Below are 24,736 nucleotides of genomic sequence, written 5' to 3' on the forward strand. Positions count from 1 at the left end.
TTTTAAATCGTCAAAAATCGTTAGAGTGCGCAAAACAATAGAAATTCCCCCGATTTATCGTTAAAAATCATTAATGGGGTTAGTGTCCACTAATGGGAGTTATTTGGGGGGAGGGCGGGAAAACCGGCACACCAAAACTCCTCCTAAACCCACCCCGATCCTTTAAAACTAATCCCTTACCTTCCCCCACCCTCCCAAACCCCCCCAAAACATTTTAGAAATACCTGGTGATCTACTGGGAGTCCCGGGAGCGATCTCCTGCTCTCGGGCGTCGGCTGCCATTAATAAAAATGGCGCCGATGGCCTGATAAAATAAACCCACCCAGACCCTTTACAAATGACCCCTTTGCTTCCCCCACCCCCCCAAAACCTTTTACATGTACCTGGTGGTCTAGCAGGGGGTCCGGGATCCATCCCCTGCACTCATACCCTCGGTGCTGGACTGGTTTCAAAATGGTGCCGATCGCCTTTGCCCTCACTATGTCACAGGGACCGACGGACGGCCCCTGTGACATAGTGAGGGCAAAGGCGATCGGCGCCATTTTGCTTACTGGCAGCCAACGGCCCAAGTGAAGGAGATCGCTCCCGCGGTCCCTGTGACATAGTGAGGGCAAAGGCGATCGGCACCATTTTGAGTACTGGCATCCGACAGCCGGAGTGCAGGAGGTCGCTCCCGGACCCCCGCTGGACTTTTAGCAAGTCTTGTGGGGGGTCAGGAGGGTCCCCCAAGACTTGCCAAAAGTCCCTGGGGGTCCAGCGGGGGTCCGGGAGCGATCTCCTTCTCTCGGGCCATCGGCTGTCAGTAAGCAAAATGGCGCCGATAGCCTTTACCCTTACTATGTCACAGGGGCTACCGGTGCCATTGGTCAGCCCCTGTCACATGGTAGGAGCACAAGATGGCGCCGATGGCCATGTGACAGGGGCTGACCAATGGTACCAGTAGCCCCTGTGACATAGTAGGTCAGAGGCTATCGGCGCCATTTGATACCGGCACGGAGGGTATGAGTGCAGGGGATGGCTCCCGGCCCGGCCCCCCCCCTGCTAGACCACCAGGTACATGTAAAAGGTTTTGGGGGGGTTCAGGAGGGTGGGGGAAGCTAAGGGGTCAATTTTAAAGGGTCGGGTGGGTTTTTGTTTTATCTGCTCGGGCCTCACTAAAAAAAATTAGCAATTTGAATTGGAATTGGAACCGATTCCGATTCACATCTCTACCGATCAGATTTTGTTCTCCCTCCAGCTGAACCCGATCGTTAAAACGATCGGGCACACGATTCACATCCCTAATATCCATACCGTGAGTGCCAGAGACAGAAAATTGAAGTGAATAAGTGTTGTATTGTATTGTGTTGTGTTAAAAGATTTGGGAATATTTGCAGATATACTGACTGCGCAACAGCTAAGCTTTAAAGCCAAGGCTAACAGGAGGCTACTAGAATCATCTTCCATTGTCCTTACTAATTTCCAAGACTATCTTCAAATTAAGAGGCATTGGTGGAATTACATACATTACCCCCTGATCCCATGAAAAGCAAAAGTATCCAACATTAGGAGTCAAATGCCAATAGAGAGGGAGCAAGTTGTTTAACAGAGTTGTAAAGTGACCAAAAAAGAAAAACTGTGCTGTTAGGATAGAGCGACCAGTCATGGTAATGATGACGACTCAGTGAGTCCGCTAAGACTATGCTCAGAAGGTGATGAATAAGAACATAAGAACAGCCATGCTGGGTCAGACCAAGGTCTTGGTCAAAAATACCAGGCAGATCCCCAATAGTCGATCTATTTCTTGCATCTCACTCCCTGGGAGTATAATATTAGTCGTCATTGTCAATCCCATGCCTAGTTGCTTCATTCAAACACAGCACAATTTCTCTTTCAACTCCTGGAAACTTGTTACAACCCTATTCAACAACTTGCTCCCTCTCTATTGGTACTTGACCTCCTAGCATTGGATGCTTTTTCATTCCATGGGATCAAGGGTAATATATATAATTTCCAAGTCTACCCATCAATAACTGTTTATGGACTTTTCCTTCAGGAACTTGTCAAATCCTCTTTTGAACCCCACTATGTTCGTTGCCCTAACCATGTCATCTGCCAACAAATTCCACAGTTTGATTGTGCACCAAGAGAAAAAAAAATACTATGATTTGTTTTAAAACTGCCACAGTTGCTAGTTTCATGGAGTATTCCCTAGTCCTAGTGTGGACTGAAATGGTAAATAACTGTTTCCTATTAACCCATTCCACTTTGAGATTTATAAAATCACGAGTAATCATATCCCCTCTCAGTCATCTCTTTTCCAAACTAAAGATCCCTAATCTGTTTAGCCTTTCCTCTTAAGAGATCTTTTCTATCCCCTTTATCAATACTCAAGGAACTGAGGAATATTTTCCCAATTCCATATCTTGCATGTTTCCTTACATTGCTTTGAGGATCCTGTTCCGGCTTAGATTTTGACATAATACATTGCTACTTAATTGTCTTCTGCACTACTGTTCCCTTTAGCCATAACTCAAATACTAGAAGAGCCTTAAAATTGGCTCTTAGCTCCACAAGGTTTATGTACAACCTACGCTCTCCACGTCACTTGAGAGCAAACAGTGTTGAGATGTGCTCTCCAACCTTGGCTGGAGGCATCTCTACTTAAAACTTGTTGAGTCTGTGGAGGATGAAAGTTTGGCAACTGCCAGCTTAGCACTTGTGTTATCCCATAGGCCTGATGCTCTCAATCAAACCAGTTTTCTGGTTCCTATAACTATGGCTGATGATTTTGAAGTTGTTCTGAAAACATTATTTGCAGATTTTATGAAGTGTTTGGCACATTCATCAATGTCGGTCAGATGAGGGATAAACTGGTCATTCGTGTTTGAAAGAAGGTGAAATGAGGCATCCCTTATTTTTTGTGGTATATTTATTTTATATATACTCCGCATTTTGAAACTTCAAAGTGGATTACGTTCAGATACTATAGGTATTTCCCTATTCCCAAAAGCTCACAATCTAAGGCCCAGATTTACTAAGCCGCGATAAGGCAATATTACAAATTAAACAGCATGTAGCGCACGTTAAATGCTATTTATCTCATATCACCATATCACACAATAGACTAGAAGATTTCTTCCTCCTATGTAAATAAGCTGCTTTGCATGCATAAAATTCCCAAATCATGCAAACTAGCATATGCCTAGGCAATCCTATGGTAAGAAAATAACATGGGTGACATAGAAAGAAACTCAACCCCATTATTTTAGTGCATTTAAGAGAAGTGTAGTTATTTTCCCGAAGGAGCATCAGGATACTAACACGGGTCCCGGAACGTTCCACAGGAAATTTAAAGGGCCAAGGTGCCTGAAACATACCCCCCCTCCAAAGTATTGAAAAATCACTCCGGGGTCAATGTGGACATCACCCAGCCATCCCCTCCTCCCTGGCCACCTTCCAAGGCAGCTCTGGTACCCCCTGAAGAGGAAACGTTTTGGGAAACCTTGCAGCAATGATTTACTCCCTTCTCCCTTAGGTTTTGGGTACTTGCCAGGTTCTTATGGCCTGGATTCGCCACTGTTGGAAACAGGATGCTGGGCTTGATGGACCCTTGGTCTGACCCAGTATGGCATTTTCTTATGTTCCCACCCCTCCCCCTTAATCAACAAAAGTGCCCCCTTTGGCACCCCTCCATCATCCCCATCTCTTCCCCACCGACCACATCCAAATAATGTAATATCCCTGCTCTAATGGACCCTCACCACCTCCATCCCCCAACCCAAAAAAAATTACCCTGGTCTAGGGGGGGCCAGGTGGACTTCCACCCCCACCCCTCTAAATTAAGTCACTGGTCTCTTCTCCAATGTTACAAAGGATTTATAAGCATGAGGAAAAAACTAATCAATTTTTGTTTTTAGGAGGAGGCTCACATAAAACAAAAGGACTGATAGAAAGAAAAATAACAAGAATGAAGAGAATTCAGAAAAATTACCTGAAAAATTCAGCAAACAGTGGAGAAAGAGCATGCAACCTCCATTCACTTCAGCTAAAGAAATATGACAGCGGAAATTTATGCAGTGGTAGTTGCACAGGAATACCTACTCATGCTCAGAAAGATGTCTAGGTTATTTTGAGCTCTGAGGAAGCATGTTCCACGTCGGCACTGTCCAGTGATGTCCAGGCCTTTGTTTGGACTCATGTGGCTGAATTCAATTCTGCTTGTCCTCCCATATCCAACAATTATACTCTGTTCATAACTAACACCTTGAATTTGGCTCCCAGGTGAGAAGCCAGAAATGATAAAGCAAAATTGCTTACCTTGTAATAGGTGTTATCCCAGGACAGCAGGATGTAGTCCTCACGAAACCCACCCGCCACCCCGCGGAGTTGGGTCCGATACGTTTTATTATTTTAATTTTGGCTAACGCTCATTGCTACAAATAAGACTGAAGGGAGACCCCTGTGGCTCGAGGGATCATGACATGCTGGGCATGCTCAGTGGGCTCAGGATGCCAGTCAAAAGTTTCTAGAAACTTTGACAGAAAGTTTTCCGTGATAGGGATCCGTCAGTGACGTCACCCATATGTGAGGACTAGCATCCTGCTTGTCCTGAGATAATTTAGTTTATACAATGTGAAAAGAAACCAAAGAAGGAAAGAGAAGGCTTACATTAGGAGCCTTGGTAATAGTAATAGTCAAACTGTCTTGTTTTTGTTTTCTTGAAGTGACTGCCATGCCTTCTTGTTCAGCATTTCTTTTGTCCTCTTCTATTTCCTATTAAAAAAAATTTCAAGTAGATCCACCATCAATTTTGTTTACAAATACAGTTAACTATCTAAAATGTTTGTGAAAGCAGTAACAGCTTCTCTGAATTCAAATCAAATTCAGAATACTAGCAGAAGAATAATCACATTTCCACTATAAAATCACTGTGTCAATCTAGCAAAATGCATATGTATTTGGATCTCAAAACTGTTCTAGGTTTGCTTTACTTTCCCAGTTTTCCTCTTGGAAATACAGATCCTAAAAACATGTTTGTACAAATATAAATATTGTGATTTTTAAAAAATGCGATATAATTATAAAGCAGCATGCCAGGGTATCCATAGTAATAGGACACAAACACTTTCAAAGTGATTGTTCAAAGTGTGGAGGAGTAGCCTAATAGAGCAGTAGACTACAAACCAGGAGACCAGGGTTCGAGTCCTGCTGTCGCTCCTTGTGACCTTTGGCAAGTCACTTTACCCTCCATTACCTCAGGTACAAACTTATGGGCCGATACAGTAAAGCGCGGCCAGGCTTGCGCGCTTTTGAACGCGAATTAGACGTGCGTTTTAGGCGTGTAAGACGGGCGCGCGATTCAGTATATGCTCTAACATGTCCTTAGCGCGTGCAGAAAACGACGCGTTACAATTAGCGCCCGCCGCATGTAGATGGTATGTTAATGGTATTTAATGACCGGATTAGCTATTCCCCTCGATACAGTAACGCGCGCCCAAAATAGCGCATCTTTAACCTGCACATTTTCCGTGTCTTTACCCTCTATTTTTACCGCCTACCCCGACCCTGGCATTAGTGTGGTGCTGTGATCTTGACAGTCGTGAATATCCAACGGACAGCATCGGACAACGTCATGGACTACATGTATATATTGGCTTTGGCGATCTTTTTTCTACGGGTGAGAGCGAGATTAAGAAATGCTCTGCGAGCGAATTCTAGATGGCCTATTGGAGATAACAGCAGACAGCAGAACCCGGCACAAAGACCGGAGGAGGTATGTATATGTGTTTTTGAATATCCAATGGTAGCATTTTTCTGTCTGGGCGTCTCTGAGGCTCTGCGGGTCCAGCGGAGACACAGACGCTGGGAGGACGCTGCATCCGACCTTCCTCCGGCGTCTCGAATTAGGCGTCTCTGGGGCTCCGCGGGTCCAGCAGAGACACAGACACCTGTACTGGCGCCGGGAGAAGGATGCCACGCCAGATCTTCCTCCGGCTTCTAGCATTAGGCGTCCCTGAAGCTCCGCTTCTAGTGTTTATGTATATTTGTTAAATGAATAATCAAGATGTATTAGGTTATGCTGATTTTCTTGTGTTGTTTTTCACGCAGGCACAGCGGGACTGAGTTGTCCGTGCACAGGACAGGGACATTGGTAGACCAGGACGGGCCATTGGCAGACCTGGACGTATCATTCACCCAAGGACAACTATCTTTGGCATGTTGGAGCGAGATGTAGTCCGAACCTACCGGCTGAGCTCATGGGCAATCCTGTTCCTCTATGAAGATCTGCGCTGTGACCTTGATCCCCTGGCCAATCACCACCATGCTGTGCCAGGGTTGACGAAACTTCTTGGTGCCTTAAAGTTTTTTGGTATCGGAAGTTTTCAAACCCCCGTGTCATTGCGGGTATGACACAGGCCTCCTTCTCACGGCATATGGCACAGGTCTTGAAGGCCATGAAGAAGTGGATGAGGAAGTACATCGTGTATCCTACCGATCCAGTGGAGCTGCAACAGATCCGCAGTGGGTTCATGGGTATTGCAGAGATGCCAAACGTGTTGGGTTCTATAGACTGCACCCATATTGCGTTTACCCCCAGGTTGGAGAAGCGAGCTCGTTCCGGAATCACAAGCACTTCCATTCAATGAATGTTCAAGTCATTTGCGATGCACACCTTCGGATTCTAAATGTTGTAGCGAAGTATCCTGGGAGCTGCCATGACGCTTACATTCTGGCACATTCATCTATGGGGACACATTTCCCAGAGGGGAAATACAGTGAAGGCTGGCTACTTGCTAAGTGACATCGGCTACGGCCTGGGATTCTATATCTGGGATGTTCAGTATACAATATGTGTGCATTTATATATGTGATGTGTTTAAGATGTGTTTAAGATGTTAAGCGCTGTAAAGTTGTTTTTGATGCATTCCTGATTATTCCTCCTATAGGTGATGGCGGCTATGGCTGTAAGCCCTGGTTGCTAACTCCACTCCAGTCTCCACACAGCGGCAGAAAAACGCTACAATGAGGCTCATGGCAGCACCAGAAACGATATCGAGCGGACTTTTGGAGTTCTAAAAGGACGATTCAGATGTCTGGATCACTCTGGGGGAGCCCTGCAGTACAGTGCAGAAAAGGTGGCGAACTTCATTGTTGCCTGCTGCATGTTACACAACATTTGTCAGTGATTCGGTGTACATGCAGAGGCAGCAGAAAGCTTGCCGCCGGATCTGCCTGTGGAACCGGCAGCCGAGGCGGACAACACCACAAGGGGGATTGATATCCGACGAAGGATCATCGAATCTTATTTCTCGTGTAAGTTCTTAACTGTTATACATTCATTTCTCCATACTGATATGGTGCTTTTATTGTAGTACATAGCTCTGCAAAATTCGAGATATAATCGTTTTCAGTACAGTATGTTTAATCTTGTGTTGTGTTTCTTTCAGGAGCTGTGATACATTCATCAAACCATTTCCCAGCAAGCAGAGAAGTTGATTTAAAATAACAAATAATTGTGAAACAAATAAAATTTAGTTGGAATTTTCCCTTGTCTTCTCTGTGTTTTCCATTGCATCATTTATAGTTCTTGAAGTATTAAATCAATAAATTGTGTTCCCATTTAAGCCTCAATAAATTGCTTCCTTGCCTTTTATTATTGCTTCTTACGTTATGTTATTTCGGCGTCCATGATGCTCCGTGAACCAGCGGAGACATGGACACCGAGCCAGGCCTTCTTCCGGCGTCTACAATTAGGCGTCCTTGCGGCTCCATCGCAGACATGGATGCCGGGTGAAGGCCGCCGCCCCAGGCCTTCTTCCGGCGTCTACAATTAGGCATCCCTACAGCTTCGTGGTTCCATCACCTTACAGATGCCGGGAGCAGGTGGCAGGACGCTTGCACATGGAACGGCACGCCCGGACGGCCATTTTGTTAATGCTTTCCAGCAAGGTAACAACATGCCGCGTGGGAGGCTTCCCAACTTTTCAGAGGGGGACGTCCGGCTCCTGGCCACCCCTGATCATCAACTTGGTGGGGGTGTGGCACTTTATGTCCAGGAGGGTATAGAGTCCAACAAAATAAAGATCATACAAAAGACTAAATGCTCAGTCGAATCTATATAGGTAGAAATCCCATGTGTGTTGGGTAAGAGTATAGTGATAGGAATATACTACCGTCCACCCGGACAAAATGGTCAGACAGATGATGAAATGCTAAGAGAAATCAGGGAAGCTAACCAGTTTGGCAGTGCAATAATAATGGGAGATGTTAATTACCCCAATATTGACTGGGAAAATGTAACATCAGGACTTGCTAGAGACAAAGTTCCTGGATGTAATAAATGACTGCTTCATGGAGCAATTGGTTCAGGAACCAACAAGAGAAGGAGCTATTTTAGATTTAATTCTTAGTGGAACACAGGATTTGGTGACAGAGGTAATGGTGGTGGGGCCACTTGGCAATAGTGATCATAACATGATCAAATTTAAACTAACAACTGGAAGGGGGACCATAAGTAAATCTACAGCTCTAACACTAAACTTTCAAAAGGGAAACTTTGATAAAATGAGGAAAATAGTTAGAAAAAAAACTGAAAGGTGCAGCTGCAAAGGTTAAAAGTGTTGAACAGGCATGGACATTGTTTAAAAATACAATCCTAAATGTGCAGTCCAGGTGTATTCCACGCATTAAGAAAGGTGGAAGAAAGGCAAAACAATTACCGGCATGGTTAAAAGGTGAGGTGAAAGAGGCTATTTTAGCCAAAAAAAATCCTTCAAAAATTGGAAAAAGGATTCATCTGAAGAAACTAGGATAAAGCATAAACATTGTCAAGTTAAGTGTAAAACACTGATAAAACAGGCGAAGAGAGAATTTGAACTGAAGTTGGCCGTAGAGGCAAAAACTAATAATAAAAACTTTTTAAAATATATCCGAAGCAAGAAACCTGTGAGGGTGTCGGTTGGACCATTAGATGACGGCGGGGTTAATGGGGCTCTTAGGGAGGAAAAGGCCATTGCAGAAAGACTAAATGAATTCTTTGCTTCTGTGTTTACTAATGAGGATGTTGGGGAGATACCAGTTCCGGAGATGGTTTTCAAGGGTGATGAGTCAGATGAACTGAACGAAATCACTGTGAACCTAGAAGATATAGTAGGCCAGATTGACAAACTAAAGAGCAACAAATCACCTGGACCGGATGGTATGCATCCTAGGGTACTGAAGGAACTAAAAAATGAAATTTCTTATCTATTAGTTAAAATGTGTAACCTATCATTAAAATCATCTATTGTACCTGAAGACTGGAGAGTTGCCAATGTAACCCCAATATTTAAAAAGGGCTCCAGGGGCAATCCTGGAAACTATAGACCAGTAAGCCTAACTTCAGTGCCAGGAAAAATAGTGGAAACTATTCTAAAGATCAAAATCGTTGAGCATATAGAAAGACATGGTTTAATGGAATACAGTCAACATGAATTTACTCATGGGAAGTCTTGCCTAACAAATCTGCTTCATTTTTTTGAAGGGGTTAATAAACATATGGATAAAGGTGAACCAGTAGATGTAGTGTATTTGGATTTTCAGAAGGCGTTTGACAAAGTCCCTCATGAAAGGCTTCTAAGAAAACTAAAAAGTCATGGGATAGGAGGCGATGTCCTTTTGTGGATTGCAAACTGGCTAAAAGACAGGAAATAGAGTGGGATTAAATGGCCAATTTTCTCAGTGGAGGGGAGTGGGCAGTAGAGTGCCTCGGGGATCTATATTGGGACCCGTACTTTTCAATATATTTATAAATGACCTGGAAAGAAATACGACAAGTGAGGTAATCAAATTTGCAGATGATACAAAATTGTTCAGAGTAGTTAAATCACAAGCAGATTGTGATAAATTGCAGGAAGACCTTCTGAGACTGGAAAACTGGACATCCAAATGGCAGATGAAATTTAATGTGGATAAGTGCAAAGTTATGCATATAGGGAAAAATAACTCATGCTATAGTTACAAAATGTTAGGTTCCATATTAGGAGCTACCACCCAACAAAGATCTAGGCGTCATAGTGGATAACACATTGAAATAGTCGGTTCAGTGTGCTGCAGCAGTCAAAAAAGCAAACAGTATGTTGGGAATTATTAGAAAGGGAATGGTGAATAAAACGGAAAATGTCATAATGCCTCTGTATCGCTCCATGGTGAGACCGCACCTTGAATATTGTGTACAATTCTGGTAGCCACATCTCAAAAAAGATATAGCTGCGATGGAGAAGGTACAGAGAAGGGCGACCAAAATGATAAAGGGAATGGAACAGCTCCCCTATGAGGAAAGACTAAAGAGGTTAGGACTTTTCAGCTTGGAGAAGAGACGGCTGAGGGGGGATATGATAGAGGTGTTTAAAATCATGAGATGTCTAGAACAGGTTAATGTGAATCAGTTATTTACTCTTTCGGATAATAGAAAGACTAGGGGGCACTCCATGAAGTTAGCATGTGGCACATTTAAAACTAATCGGAGAAAGTTCTTTTTCACTCAACACACAAACTCTGGAATTTGTTGCCAGAGGATGTGGTTAGTGCAGTTAGTGTAGCTAGGTTTAAAAAAGGATTGGATAAGTTCTTGGAGGAGAAGTCCATTACCTGCTATTAATTAAGCTGACATAGAAAATAGCCACTGCTATTACTATCAACAGTAGCATGGCATAGACTTAGTTTTTGGGTACTTGCCAGGTTCTTATGGCCTGGATTGGCCACTGTTGGAAACAGGACGCTGGGCTTGATGGACCCTTGGTCTGACCCAGTATGGCATGTTCTTATTTGTACTTCCGCCCTGGGCGCCCGCAGGACCAGGACCGGGCCGACGAGGTCTGGCGGGCGCTCAGGGCGCAATTCAACGCCCAGTTGTCCTACCCAAGGGAGGTAAGTTCATAGGCCTATGTTGTGGTTGGCCAAGGTCTGGTTTATGTTGCTTGTAAGTAATGACACAGTTTATACTTCTAGCTAGCAGGAAAAAAACCAAGTTAAATTAAATTTCATATTTTGGTGTTTTGTATTGCTGGGGGTCAGAAAAGAAAAACTGACACTTGACTTGTTTGGTTAGAATTGTTTTTTGCCTCAAAAGCAAAGTAAAAGTTTTATATCAACTTCTGTTTCCTATTTGTGTTTTATTCCTCTATAGGACCTCCTTCTCATTTAGATTTCAAGGGAATTTCTTTTCCAGTTCATACTCATACTAATAGCTTGGGAATCACAATCAACTCAGACCTCTCAATGTCTAATCATATTTCAAATATTACAAAAAAATATTACAAAAAAATCTTTTTTCAAATTACATTTATTGAAAAGAATTCGACCGTTGCTCTTTCTTCAGGGCTTTCGTACAGTTTTACAATCTTTGATATTTTCAGGTCTGGACTATTGTAACGCACTATACTTAGGTTTATCTGATTCTGCAATCTATCTGTTACAATTAATCCAAAATTCAGCCACCCGGATTCTTTCAGGCATTTCCCGTAGAAATCATATCACCCCAGTCTTAATCTCTTTTCATTGGTTGCCAGTCAAGTACAGAATTCAATATAAAGTATTGAATATCATTCATGCTCTCATTTATAATGCTTCATCAACATGGCTCTGCACTAATCTTCGTATCTATAAACCTGCCAGACAACTCAGATCTATTTCAAAAATTCTTCTAGATATACCTACAATTAAACTGGCCAGACTCGAATTAACCAGAAAAAGGGCTTTTTCAGTAGCAGACCCCATTCTGTGGAATTCATTAACCCAATTCTCTCTGTCTTATACCTTCCACACAACAATTTAAAAAAACATTAAAAACTTACTTATTTCAGAAAGCTTATAACACACTGATCAATTCCCAAACAAACTTCAACATTCACAACAGCACTCTCATATTTTCATTACTGTTCCCCTCATCATTTAACTTATTTTACACAATTCAAAAGATTACGAAGGCACTATGTTTGGTCTGTTACTGTTTGGTTGAACTTTATGTATTTTATTTGTTTTTAATTAATTTTTACTTTTTAGTTCTATTTTTATGTATGTTTATTGTTGACCGTTTTGATTAATTCTAAAATTGTAAAAGCGGTATTTAAACATTTTTAAATAAAAATAAAATAAAATATTCTCGCCAGGTTGAGGCATTGAAAAAAAGGGCGAGACGGATAAGACGGGAGGAGCCTGAATACCTGCGGGCCCACCGAAGAGCGGAGGAAGGTATGTGCTGTTAGCAATTGAAATGTCATGGTTACCATGCAAGCGGCGAGGTCTTCTTTAATTACAGCTATAAGTAATTTAACATTTGTACCATTCTAGATCTTTGCATGCGCAGCTGTGACACTTTTGCTATTTCTGTTTTCAGAGAACACCACCAAGGGGTCCTCAAGTTCTGAATCAGGTCCTCCAGCAGAAATGCAAGGTGAGCCTTTAATAGCATCGGCCTTGTAAAAGTATATGGATGTTTTATGCCATGTGGCACGCCGCTCACATCTGCATTTTTAAATGTCACGCTTACAGTAATGCTAGAGGTTAGGGTCCTGTTTAAATGGCTATAAGCAAGTTCTCCTTCCTACCGTTCTGGATGTTTGCATGCACGGCAGCAGTAACACTTTCACTTTTTCTCTTTTCAGACACATTGGCAGAGGAAGGCGATGTGTGGCAACCCCCCATTATTGAGCCCCTCCCCCATGTTGAGCCTCTCTCTGATATAGATACCCCCCTGGTATTTTGGCCAGTCCCCCTCTCTCCTGCCCCACCTGCCATGGGAGACGAGGAGGACATCGTCATTGACGTTGTCAACCGTCTCTCCTGAGCTTCCAGGGGGCAGGTCGATGGCCGGAGGCCATTGCAGCAGCCGGGGAAGGGCCCTCAGCCCTTGAGGGACGCCTGGATGCTGTGCTGGCTCTCCAGCACGGTTGATCCGCAACCTGGAGGTCCAGGAGGGAATGGCCGTGCAGGCGGTGACCATCCTGCATGACCTGCGCCATGGCCAGCGGGAGATCATTGAGCTCCTGCGTGCAATAGCAGGAGCTCAATCCCTGCTCATTATGGCACGGGATCCTGTGGGACTGGCACCATCTGATCAACTTCAATGACAATGATCCTCCTCTTCCCCCATGGTACGGTCCCACCCCTTTCCTTCCCCACCCCATTACACAAATATTTTGTTTTTGCTCAATAATTTATGTACATAGTTTTAATATTTTTTTTTTTAATGTAAAAATTGTACGAGTTTCATTTCACAATTTATTTAGAATACATATTGAATGAAACTATTGTGTGTTGTGAGGAGTGGCATGCCACATAAAAAAGAAACATCAGTTTATGGACAAAAAAATATTTAAAAATTATTGGATAATGGAACGAAAAGCTGAAGCAACATCTCTAACGGCACCGATCAATTCTGTCATCATTGTCTTCAGCAAAATCGCGTGATTTTGCTGCAGCGCACCATTGATGTCGGCTCGGATCAGCCTCATTTCCAGGAGCATCAAGTCATTGTGTTGATCCTGTCGAGAGGTGATTCCATTCATAAACTCCTCGCTTAGGCCGTCTATTCAGAATAATGCCTGTTGCAGGTCCTGTGAGATTTCCTGTGCCGGTGGAGCAGCAGCCTGACGCAGCAGTTCTGACGCTAGAAATGGTTCCTTGGCGACAGATGCCTCAGGTTGTGTTATAGATGGTTCCAGGGCTGCAGATGCCTCAGGATATTGGATCTCAGGAAACACATCGAACAGATGTAGTGTGACCACATCCTCTGTGGAGATGTGTTGGCTGGGGAGTCCGCGTTCGACATGGGGAATACAAAATAGTCAGGCATGGGAATGAATTTGTCGCTAGTAATGTCACCATCGTTCACGCGATCTGTGGAGAAAGACAGAGAAAGAGGTTGCAGTTAGAGTTGTCAGTTTACCCTCAGGAACACAAAAGTCAACATCCAATGCAAACAAGATATATGTTTATGCCTACCTCGACTTGCCCCTGTGTCAGCGCCGAACTGTGTGTGCACGCCGACGACGACCTCTGGCCTCACAGTACTGAGAACCAGCTCCTCCACAGGTGTCAACCAATATTACAAGGTGGCCCTCCGCCGGCCCTCTTTGCTGCTGCGTTAATTTTGGCAGCCTTTTCTTTTACCTCTTTTCTAGTGTCGTGTCACCGGTGCTGTACCCGTTTTACGTCCCTGGGCGTGACAGAAAGGGAGCTCACATCCTGCGCGATCTTCTCCCAAATCCGTTTCTTCGTGGAGCAAGAAACCTTGGACTGGAAGAGAACTTTATTTCTGTCACAGACAGCACGGCACTGTAACTCTTTTTCTTTATCCGTGAAGCGAGCGTTGCGGGTTCACTTTTTGGACAGCTGGCTAGAACTTGTGCCTTCCTGCTCTTGATGTCCACCGTACTCTGCCTCGACCTGCGCAGTAGTACATTTTCCAGTCATGATAATGCCTGAATGGGAAAAAAAAAAAAAAGAAGAACCGGGATTAATGATTGGAGAGACAAAATGACGGAAATTGACAGAAGCAGAATTTAATGAAAAAAATATTGAACCAGAAACAAGACAGGCCCATGGACAGCATCAAGCAACAGCCTGAACTAGTGCCTTCCAGCTGTTGCCGATCTCCGAACTCTGCCTCTACCCGTGCAATGGAATGTTTTCCTGGCATGATTGTCTGAATAGGAGAAAAAAAAACCAGAGGAAAGGGATCAATAATCAAGAACAGAATGACCCCGAAGGAAGAGGAGCACATGCAGAGCATACAATAAAGATTGAAAATCAACAAAAGAGAAGAGGAGCACAGTAAATAGTCAAAATCAACAAAAAAAAGGAGCACATGCAGAGCATGCAATAAAGACATCCACGGCCACTACCTTGAGCGCCCGGACGTGGAAGGTAGCGGGGCTTTGAGCGCCCAGACATGGAATGTAGCAGGGCCTCTGATCATGGACATCCGGGTGCTCAGGGCAGCGGTCCCAGTGTCCATTCGGTGTCCATGCGGGGTCTGTTGGAAAGAACCATCCAATAGTATGCCGTTACCTGCTGAAAGCGTTGCCGATCTTCCGAAAGATATCCAAAGGTACCGCTGTAACCGCTCTGTCCTGGCCCGAACCAAATACAAAGGGACTTTTTTACTTAGCGATGCAACTTATATACACGTCCAAGGTAGGATTATGACGCGGCGATGATGTCACAAAGGGGGAACAATGCGATAAGTTTCCAGATCAATGAAAAGTTTGGAATGTAACATTTCGTTACATTTTCAAAATGACATTTCCCGTTCCATAGAAATGGCATGTATGGAAGTAGCGCACCCTAGATACTGTATAGGCGCTCTATAACGTCCTATACAATAAAATCGATTGCGAACACCTACCCGCTTGATAGGCACGCTTTTGGCGCTCCTTTGGTGCCGCTTGGATTTGTGTCTAATTTGAATACAGAATAGAGCGGCTTGTGAACCAGAATGTGCGCGCGTCAAATGAGCAAGCGCCGGACACTGCCGCACTTTTTTTTTTTACTCGTCGGTACTGTATCGGCCTGTTAGATTGTAAGCCCTCTGGGGATACGGAAATACCTACAATACTTGAATGTAATCCACTTTGAAGCACTGAAAAAAAAGTGCAAAAAGCAGAATATAAATCTAAATAAAACACAGATCTTCTCACACCCAGAGAAATCGATTTGTTACAATTTCGCAGTCATGGTAACTGCTGCTCCAAGCCACTGCCTCTCTTCTACCATTGCTCCTTTGTGGCATTGTTCTGCTTCAGGTATCCCTGCCTTCCTCTTGTGTATATAAGTCGCCGGGCGTCGCATGCCTGAAGGAGCGCGACCTAAGGGGCCTGCCCCTTAGTGCGCCCCTTGGTGAGCCACAGGTCCGGGGTTCACTCCCAGAGGCAGTCAGACGCGCCCCAGCCCTGCCTTCATAGTTCAAACTACCTTCATCCCACAGCTCTCATCCGACCGGTCTCCAGCACTCATCTAAACTTCATCCAGCATTCATCCATCCAGTCTCCAGCACTCATCCATCCAGTCTCCAGCACTCATCTAAACTTCATCCAGCATTCATCCAACCAGCCTCCAGCACTCATCCATCCAGTCTCCAGCACTCATCTAAACTTCATCCAGCATTCATCCAACCAGTCTCCAGCACTCATCCATCCAGTCTCCAGCACTCATCCATCCAGTCTCCAGCACTCATCTAAACTTCATCCAACATTCTTCCAACCAGTCTCCAGCATTCATCCAACCAGTCTCCAGCATTCATCTAACCTTCATCCAGCACTCATCTAACCTTCATCCAGCCATCCAGCACTTATCAGACCAGCCACCAGTACTCACCTTACCAGCCTACAGCACTCATCCAACCTTCATCCAGCATTCACCTCCTCCCTCATCCAAGAAATTAAGACTTATCTTGCGAACAACCAGCTCACCGGTTACATTAGGCCATAATGCCTCTTGGTCTCCCAATACCAATTCTTCACCATAGGACCATTTTCACAGGAAAACTCTCCATGATTTCCCGTCCACACACCTACAAATCCCTCATTCCCATCATGATTTCCCCTTTTACACAAATGCTAGGTCTAGCTCTATTCTCCCTGATTCTTTTCAACGCCCAATCTCTCTCCAAGAAAACGCTAATACTCAATGACCTTTTGCTGGACGCAAATACGGACATCTGCGCCAAAACAGAAACATGGCTCAAACCTACGGACACTGCACTAATAAACCAACTACCAACACAAACCTACCACTTTTTCTCCATTCCCCGACAGAAAAAAAGGGGCGGGGGTATTCTCCCAGTAGCCAAAAAAGATCTAAGACTCGCACAATACCCAGTTAATTCACCTACCATAATTGAAACAGGCCTTTTCAAATCAGAACATCTTCAAATCCTTCTTGTCTATGCCCCCCCCCCCCAGGCCTTCTAGACTCTGACGCCTCACCCATTCTGGAATTAACAGCGTCTCACCTAAATTTGGAGTCCCCAGCTATAATCCTTGGAGATTTTAACTTGCATGTAGACAACCCCTGTCTCTCAACCAACTGTGAAACATTCTTAACCGCCATGTCAGCCATGGGTTTCAAGCAGATAATCAACAAACCTACCCACAGAGCGGGACACACCTTGGATCTCATCTTTGTGAATTCAGGCATCTCACACCCAGCTCAACCTGTCTGCAAACCAGTCCCCTGGTCAGACCATGCATTAATCTCTTCCACCATCTCATTAGCACAAACGAGCAACAAACACTTCCCTCAACCACAATTTACTTATAGAAAATCTTGCTCCTCCGATGACCTCCACAAACACCTAGTCTTAGAACTCCCTCTCATAGACGTTCCACTCCTAATCTAGCCTTCCACTCCTGGTCCAATATAAACAGAAACGGCAGCTAACAAACTCTGTCCACTGACAACAAAAAAACTCAAACAAAACGCATCCAAAAGACAACCATGGTTTAACGAAGAACTTCAAAAACTCAAACTTTCCCTGTGACAGAAAGAAAGCAATTGGCGTAAAGCACCATCTGCGACCTCCCTCTCCGCTTACAAACTCGCCCTCCACCTATACAAGAGTTCTACATTAAAAACAAAAGGGACTTCTACGCTCATAAGATCCATCACCTTATTTTCGACTCAAAAGCCCTTTTTGCTTATGTATCCAATTTAACACAAGCCAATGCACCTGACATTCCACGTAACCAAGCGCAAGAAAAAGCAGATGAGCTGGCACTCTTCTTCAGCAATAAAATCTCTAACCTAACACAACTAAAATCTAATACTTTTTCGCCATCCAGCACATCTCTCTACCCCAACAAAGACATTTCTCTCCAAACCTTCGAACCCATCACAACTTCAGAGATCCAAACAGTACTGAAGAAAATGAAACCCTCATCACATCCATTTGACCATATCCCACCAAACTGCTTCTGCTAATCCCAGACACAATCTCCAAAGCTCTGGCAGACATTATCAATTGTTCTTTATCCCAAGGAATCTATCCAGACGACCTTAAAATGGCCTCCATCAAACCACTCTTAAAAAAACCAAACTTAGATCCTAAAGATCCTACCAACTTTCGTCCAATCTCCCTTTTATTGCCAAGGTCATGAAAAAATTAGTTAACACTAAATTATCGGACTACCTCGAAGACCACAAAATTCTGTTCCCTACTCAATATGGCTTCCGAAAATCATTAAGTACCGAATCACTTCTCATATCCCTGACAGATTACCTCATCATGAGCCTCGACAAAGGTCATGCCTACCTACTGATCCTCCTGGACCTCTTGTCCGCATTTGATACTGTTAACCACTCCATCCTCCTAAATCAGTTAGCGAACATCGGCATAACAGGTACGGCACTGGCCTGGTTCAAAACATTCCTTGGGAACAGAGGCTACAAGGTCAAAATACATAAAGAATCTCAGCGTTTTCCCTCCTCTCCAGGAGTTCCACAGGGCTCCTCCCTCTCACCTACGCTCTTTAACATTTACCTTCTCCCTCTCTGCCATCTGTTAACCAATCTGAACCTAAAATACTTTTTATACACAGACAATGTCCAGATCGTCATCCCCCTCAAAGAATCCATCACAAAAACTCTAGAATTCTGGGAAAAGTGCCTTTTAGAAATCAACTGCCTCCTCTCCAGCCTAAACTTAATCCTAAGTTCTTCAAAAGCGAACTCCTTCTCATATCCCCGGAATACAAACTTCAGCAAACTTCACTCCCCACCCGGGTGGCCTCAGCGCCGACAGCGCGACCGAAACCGGGGCCTAAAACAAGCAGCAAAGGTATAAAAAAAGAAAAAAACGCGCAGAGACTCAAGTCCCGCCTCCGCTACAGCTAACCCAATCAGAGCCGGCCCTGCGGGGATTTAAATCGCGGCTCTCTTCGGCGCCATCTCCTTTACCTTGCCGCTGCTGCTACAGCTGGGGAGGGCCTGCGCAATCGGCGCCGAGCCCCGCCGGGGGAAGGTCAGCAAACTTCACTCCCCACCCGGGCGGCCTCAGCGCCGACAGCGCGACCGAAACCGGGGCCTAAAACAAGCAGCAAAGGTATAAAAAAAGAAAAAAAACGCGCCGAGACTCAAGTCCCGCCTCCGCTACAGCTAACCCAATCAGAGCCGGCCCTGCGGGGATTTAAATCGCGGCTCTCTTCGGCGCCATCTCCTTTACCTTGCCGCTGCCGCTACAGCTGGGGAGGGCCTGCGCAATCGGCGCCGAGCCCCGCCGGGGGAAGGTCAGCAAACTTCACTCCCCACCCGGGCGGCCTCAGCGCCGACAGCGCGACCGAAACCGGGGCCTAAAACAAGCAGCAAAGGTATAAAAAAAGAAAAAAAACGCTCCGAGACTCAAGTCCCGCCTCCGCTACAGCTAACCCAATCAGAGCCGGCCCTGCAGGGATTTAAATCACGGCTCTCTTCGGCGCCATCTCCTTTACCTTGCCGCTGCCGCTACAGCTGGGGAGGGCCTGCGCAATCGGCGCCGAGCCCCGCCGGGGGAAGGTCAGCAAACTTCACTCTCCACCCGGGCGGCCTCAGCGCCGACAGCGCGACCGAAACCGGGGCCTAAAACAAGCAGCAAAGATATAAAAAAAGAAAAAAAAAAAAAAAAAAAGAAAAAAACGCGCCGAGACTCAAGTCCTGCCTCCGCTACAGCTAACCCAATCAGAGCCGGCCCTGCGGGGATTTAAATCGCGGCTCTCTTCGGCGCCATCTCCTTTACCTTGCCGCTGCCGCTACAGCTGGGGAGGGCCTGCGCAATCGGCGCCGAGCCGGGGGAAGGTCAGCAAACTTCACTCCCCACCCGGGCGGCCTCAGCGCCGACAGCGCGACCAAAACCGGGGCCTAAAACAAGCAACAAAGGTCCTCCCTCCACCTCAGAGGGACACGCCCAACAGACGGCTGCAAGGCAGCCAATCAGTTGAGTCCAAGTAGCCATTTAAAGCACAAACCACCCAGACGCCACGCGTCGAACGCCACGCGTCAAAGGGGCTGGCCCCTTTGTGCGCCCCTTAGTGCAGACCGGAGTGCAGACCACCGCAGACAGTAAGATCAACACCATCCTACATACTTAACAACCTAGCAACGGCAAGCTCATACTCATACCTGCCTCCTCAACACTCACCCAGACTCGCCAGCTTGCAAGTAACAGCGACAACAACCATCCAGCCTCACCAGCGCTCATCCAACCTCACCAGCGCTCATCCAGCCTCACCAGCGCTCATCCAGCCTCACCAGCAACCATCCAGCCTCTGTTCCCAACTAATTGAGCCACAATAATGCACCTCTGCTCCATCCCTAAAATCTGGCACAAAATCAGAAAACACACAAAACCTGCAATTCATCACATCACACGACAACAAAGACTATTACCAATAATGATTTCACCTATAACACAATTCCTAGGACTCTCATTATTTACCTTAACACTATTCAACGCTCAATCGCTCTCCAAAAAAATGGACATCCTCAGCGACTACCTCATAGAAGCCAACCCAGATATCTGTGCAGTTACAGAGACATGGCTAAAACTCACAGATACAGTACTCATAAATCAACTGCCCATACAATCTTACGACTTATTCTCCGTCCCAAGACCCAAAAAAAGAGGTGGAGGTCTTCTTCTAGCAGCAAAAAAAGGTCTTAATATTACCTTACAATTTACCAATTCCTCCAACAAACTAGAATTCTCACTCTTTAAATCTGAACATATCCAAATAGCTTTAATCTACGCACCACCAGGAACATTAGAATCGGATCCCTCTCTACTGATAGAACTTATAGCCAAACACATAAACGTCGACAAACCTGCCATAATCCTCGGAGACTTTAATTTACACGTAGATGCCTCTCCACAATCCATCAACTGCCAAACAGTTCTTTCCTCTCTCAACCATTTGGGCTTTACTCAAATTATCAACAGTTCTACCCACAAGGCAGGCCACACTCTGGACCTCATCTTTATTAACGAACCCTTTAATATTCATACCAACCCCACTTGCTCACCAGTTCCATGGTCAGACCACAAAGTTATCCACACAACCCTCAATATCAACAACCCACCACCTCAAACTACTAACAAAACCACTATCCACTTCAGGAAACCATGCTCCCCAGACATACTCAGTGAGAAAATGACTGAAGCATTAAAGCAACTAGACCTCACAGACCCAACAACTGCAACTACCTCTTGGATCAATATTAACAATAAAATTGCAGATCAAATCTGCCCAACTACAACCAAAACCATACAACCTACACTAGACAATAGGAAACCTTGGTTTACACCCGAACTTAAATCCCTTAAACAATCACTTAGAAAAAAAGAACAAAGCTGGAGAAAAAACCCAACCACCTCAACACATGCCATCTACAAATCCCTCCTCAACAACTACAGGAACACAATCCTTAGAACTAAGAAAGAATTCTACAGAGAAAAAATACACCACTTTATATTGGACTCAAAAGCTCTATTCACTTACGTCTCCTCTTTAACCAAACCATCTCCTCCTACTATCCCAGACCACCAAGCTCTCAACAAAGCAAACGAACTAGCCAACTACTTCAAAACAAAAATCACCAACCTTACTCAAACCATCACTTACAACAGCCTTACCCTAACACACCACCTCACATCCCTGACACAACAAACCACAAGCCTGGATTCTTTCGAGCTCACTTCTTCACTGGAGATTGAAAACACACTCAAAAAATTCAAACCTTCCTCCCACCCATCAGACCCAATACCAACAAATCTCCTCATCGCCATACCAAACACCATCTCAAAACCAATTGCAGAAATTATCAACGCATCCCTTTCTCAAGGTTTAGTTCCTAACTAGTTAAAATTGGCAATACTGAAACCACTACTAAAGAAACCAAACGCCTGCCCTTCAGACCCTGCCAATTTTAGACCCATCGCAAACTTACCACTTATAGCTAAACTGATGGAAAAAATTGTCAACAAGCAACTATCAGATTATTTGGAAGATCATAACATTCTATCCCCAGCCCAATATGGATTCCGAAAACGCCTAAACACCGAATCTCTCTTACTATCTCTCACTGACACAATCCTCGTTAATCTGGAGAATAAACAATCTTACCTGCTTATTCTTCTGGATCTTTCCGCTGCATTTGATACGGTAAAACACTCCACTCTAATAGACCAACTAGCCAACATAGGGATCAAAGGCACAGCCCTTAGTTGGTTCCAATCCTTCTTAAGCAACAGATTCTACAAAGTAAGAATAAACAACAAAGAATTGCATCCAATCTTAACAGAGCAAGGAGTCCCACAAGGATCATCACTTTCACCTACCTTATTCAATATCTACCTCCTCCCTCTCTGCCATCTACTCTCAAACCTTAAGCTCACCCATTACCTCTACGCAGACGACATACAAATCCTCCTTCCGATTACAGAATCCCTTCAAAAAACCATCACGTACTGGAACGAATGCCTACAGCCCATCAAAAACCTACTCTCAAGCCTCAACTTAGTATTGAATGCTAATAAAACCGAAATGCTCATTGTCTCCCAGGATCCACGCACAATCTCTTCCAGCCTTTCTCTACCAAACACAAACAACTCATTCTCATCTGACGTCAGAGACCTTGGAGCATGGCTTGATAATCATCTAAACCTAAAAAAGTTCGTAAACAATACCACAAAGGACTGCTTTTACAAACTGCAAGTCCTCAAAAAACTTAAACCCCTCCTTCACTTCTCCGACTTCAGGCTAGTACTACAATCCATCATTCTTTCTAAACTCGACTATTGCAACTCCTTGCTACTAGGTATACCCGCCAACACTATCAAACCATTACAGATGGTTCAGAATTCAGCGGCTAGAATTCTAACTAGCACCAACAAAAAAGATCATATCACCCCAATCCTCCGGAACTTACATTGGCTCCCCATTAAACAAAGGATACTCTATAAGGTACTCACTATCATCCACAAAGCGACAAATAAACTAGCTCCCATCTCATTAAGCTCTCAACTACAACCACACACCTCCTCCAGACCAATCAGAAGTGCATACAGAGGAACACTGCAGGCTCCACAAATTAAATCATCATTGAGCAAACGAGCGCTATCTTCAGCAGGCCCTCACCAGTGGAATATGCTTCCCCCAGATCTTAGACTAGAACCCAGTCATCAAGAATTCAAAAAAAGATTGAAGACATTTCTCTTCCAACAAGCTTTCCCAGACGATTAATTTTACGGTGACGAACAGACTTCCCAATTCCTAAGTATCCTAATTACCCTAATTATGGACACTGCATCAAGTACTAATTTTAGAATCTGCTACTGGACAATTACCGTTGAGCTCAAAAATTTACTATATTTTATATATATATTTGGCATTGCTTATATTTATATTTATTGATATGTTAAACAGTTAAACTGTCTTTATAAAATATTATATTGCTTTATTTATTTCCAGTTAAACTATTATTACTTTATTTAGCACTATGTTAAATTGTCAATCAGTTATACTGTTCCATATGTTCCTCGGTTCCATGTAAAGCTCCGCTCTCTGTTGAGCAGTTCTTCGTTTTATGTAAACCGGATTGATTTGTAGTCCATACAAGAACTTCGGTATATAAAAATTAAAAAAAAATAAATAAATAAATAAATACAGCAACATCACTTCTAATCCACCAGCCAACTTACAATTAGCACAAGTAAGAGACCTGGGAGCTATCATTCATAATCAGCTAAACCTGAAATCATTTATTAACCAAACTACCAAGGACCGCTCTCATAAACTTCATGTCTTAAAAAGAATAAAACCACTTTTCCACTTTCATGACTACAGAACTGTCCTGCAAGCAATAATCTTCTCTAAGTCAGATTATTGCAACTCTTTATTATTAGGTCTCCCCTCATCTCACACTAAACCTCTTCAGATGGTTGAAAACACGGCAGCCAGAATATTGACAAACACAAGGAGAAGAGATCTCATATTTCCAATCCTCAAAGACCTACATTGGTTACCAATTCACTACAGAATTATATATAAGTCCATTACCACTATCTACAAAGCTATCCATCAATACTCGCCGCTCAACCTACAAATCCCATTCAGAAAACACATCTCCTCCAGACCCATCAGAGAGAGTCCTATAGAGAATCTCTACAGGTACCACACTGTAAAACCTCTCATCATATAACCTTCAGAGACAGGGCAATCTCCACAGCAGGACTACCACTTTGGAACTCCATTCCACCGGATCTACGACAGGAACCCTGCTTTCCAACATTCAGAAAAAGACTCAAAACGTGGTTATTTAAGAAAGCCTTTCCAGACCCCAACTGAACCTTAACTAACCATTAATAGAGCCTTAACTCACCATTAACAGACTCTCAGGGGTAGATTTTCAAAAACGGCGCGTTTGTGTACTTTTGTTGGCGCTCCAGGCGCCAACAAAAGTATGCGGGATTTTAGTAGATACGCGCGTAGCCGCGCGTATCCGCCAAAATCCTGGATCGGCGCGCGCAAGGCTACCGATTTCGTGTAGCCGGCGCGCGCCAAGCCGCGCAGCCTACCTCCGTTCCCTCCGAGGCCGCTCCGAAATCGGAGCGGCCTCGGAGGGAATTCGCTAACGCCCTCCCCTCACCTTCCCCTCCCTTCCTCTACCTAACCCACCCCCCCCGGCCCTGTCTAAACCCCCCCCCCTACCTTTGTTGGGGGATTTACGCCTCCCAGAGGGAGAA

General features: G+C 44.5%; 1 protein-coding gene across 10 annotated transcripts in view; it reads right to left on the reverse strand.

Annotated features, from left to right (window-relative positions):
• LOC115090001 (coiled-coil domain-containing protein 9B-like) overlaps window positions 1-24,736 on the reverse strand; it is a 249,141-nt gene that overhangs the window by 140,996 nt on the left and 83,409 nt on the right. For 8 of the 10 annotated variants that reach the window (XM_029598528.1, XM_029598525.1, XM_029598530.1 and 5 more), the window contains one exon: window positions 4,651-4,755. The exons of the other annotated variants lie outside the window; for them this stretch is intronic. In XM_029598528.1, coding sequence (XP_029454388.1) covers window positions 4,651-4,755 — 105 coding nt within the window. The remainder of the gene's footprint in view (window positions 1-4,650; window positions 4,756-24,736) is intronic. 10 annotated transcript variants of the gene reach the window in all.

The sequence above is a fragment of the Rhinatrema bivittatum genome, chromosome 4 (genome assembly GCF_901001135.1).
Source record: "Rhinatrema bivittatum chromosome 4, aRhiBiv1.1, whole genome shotgun sequence".
Classification (NCBI taxonomy): domain Eukaryota; kingdom Metazoa; phylum Chordata; class Amphibia; order Gymnophiona; family Rhinatrematidae; genus Rhinatrema; species Rhinatrema bivittatum.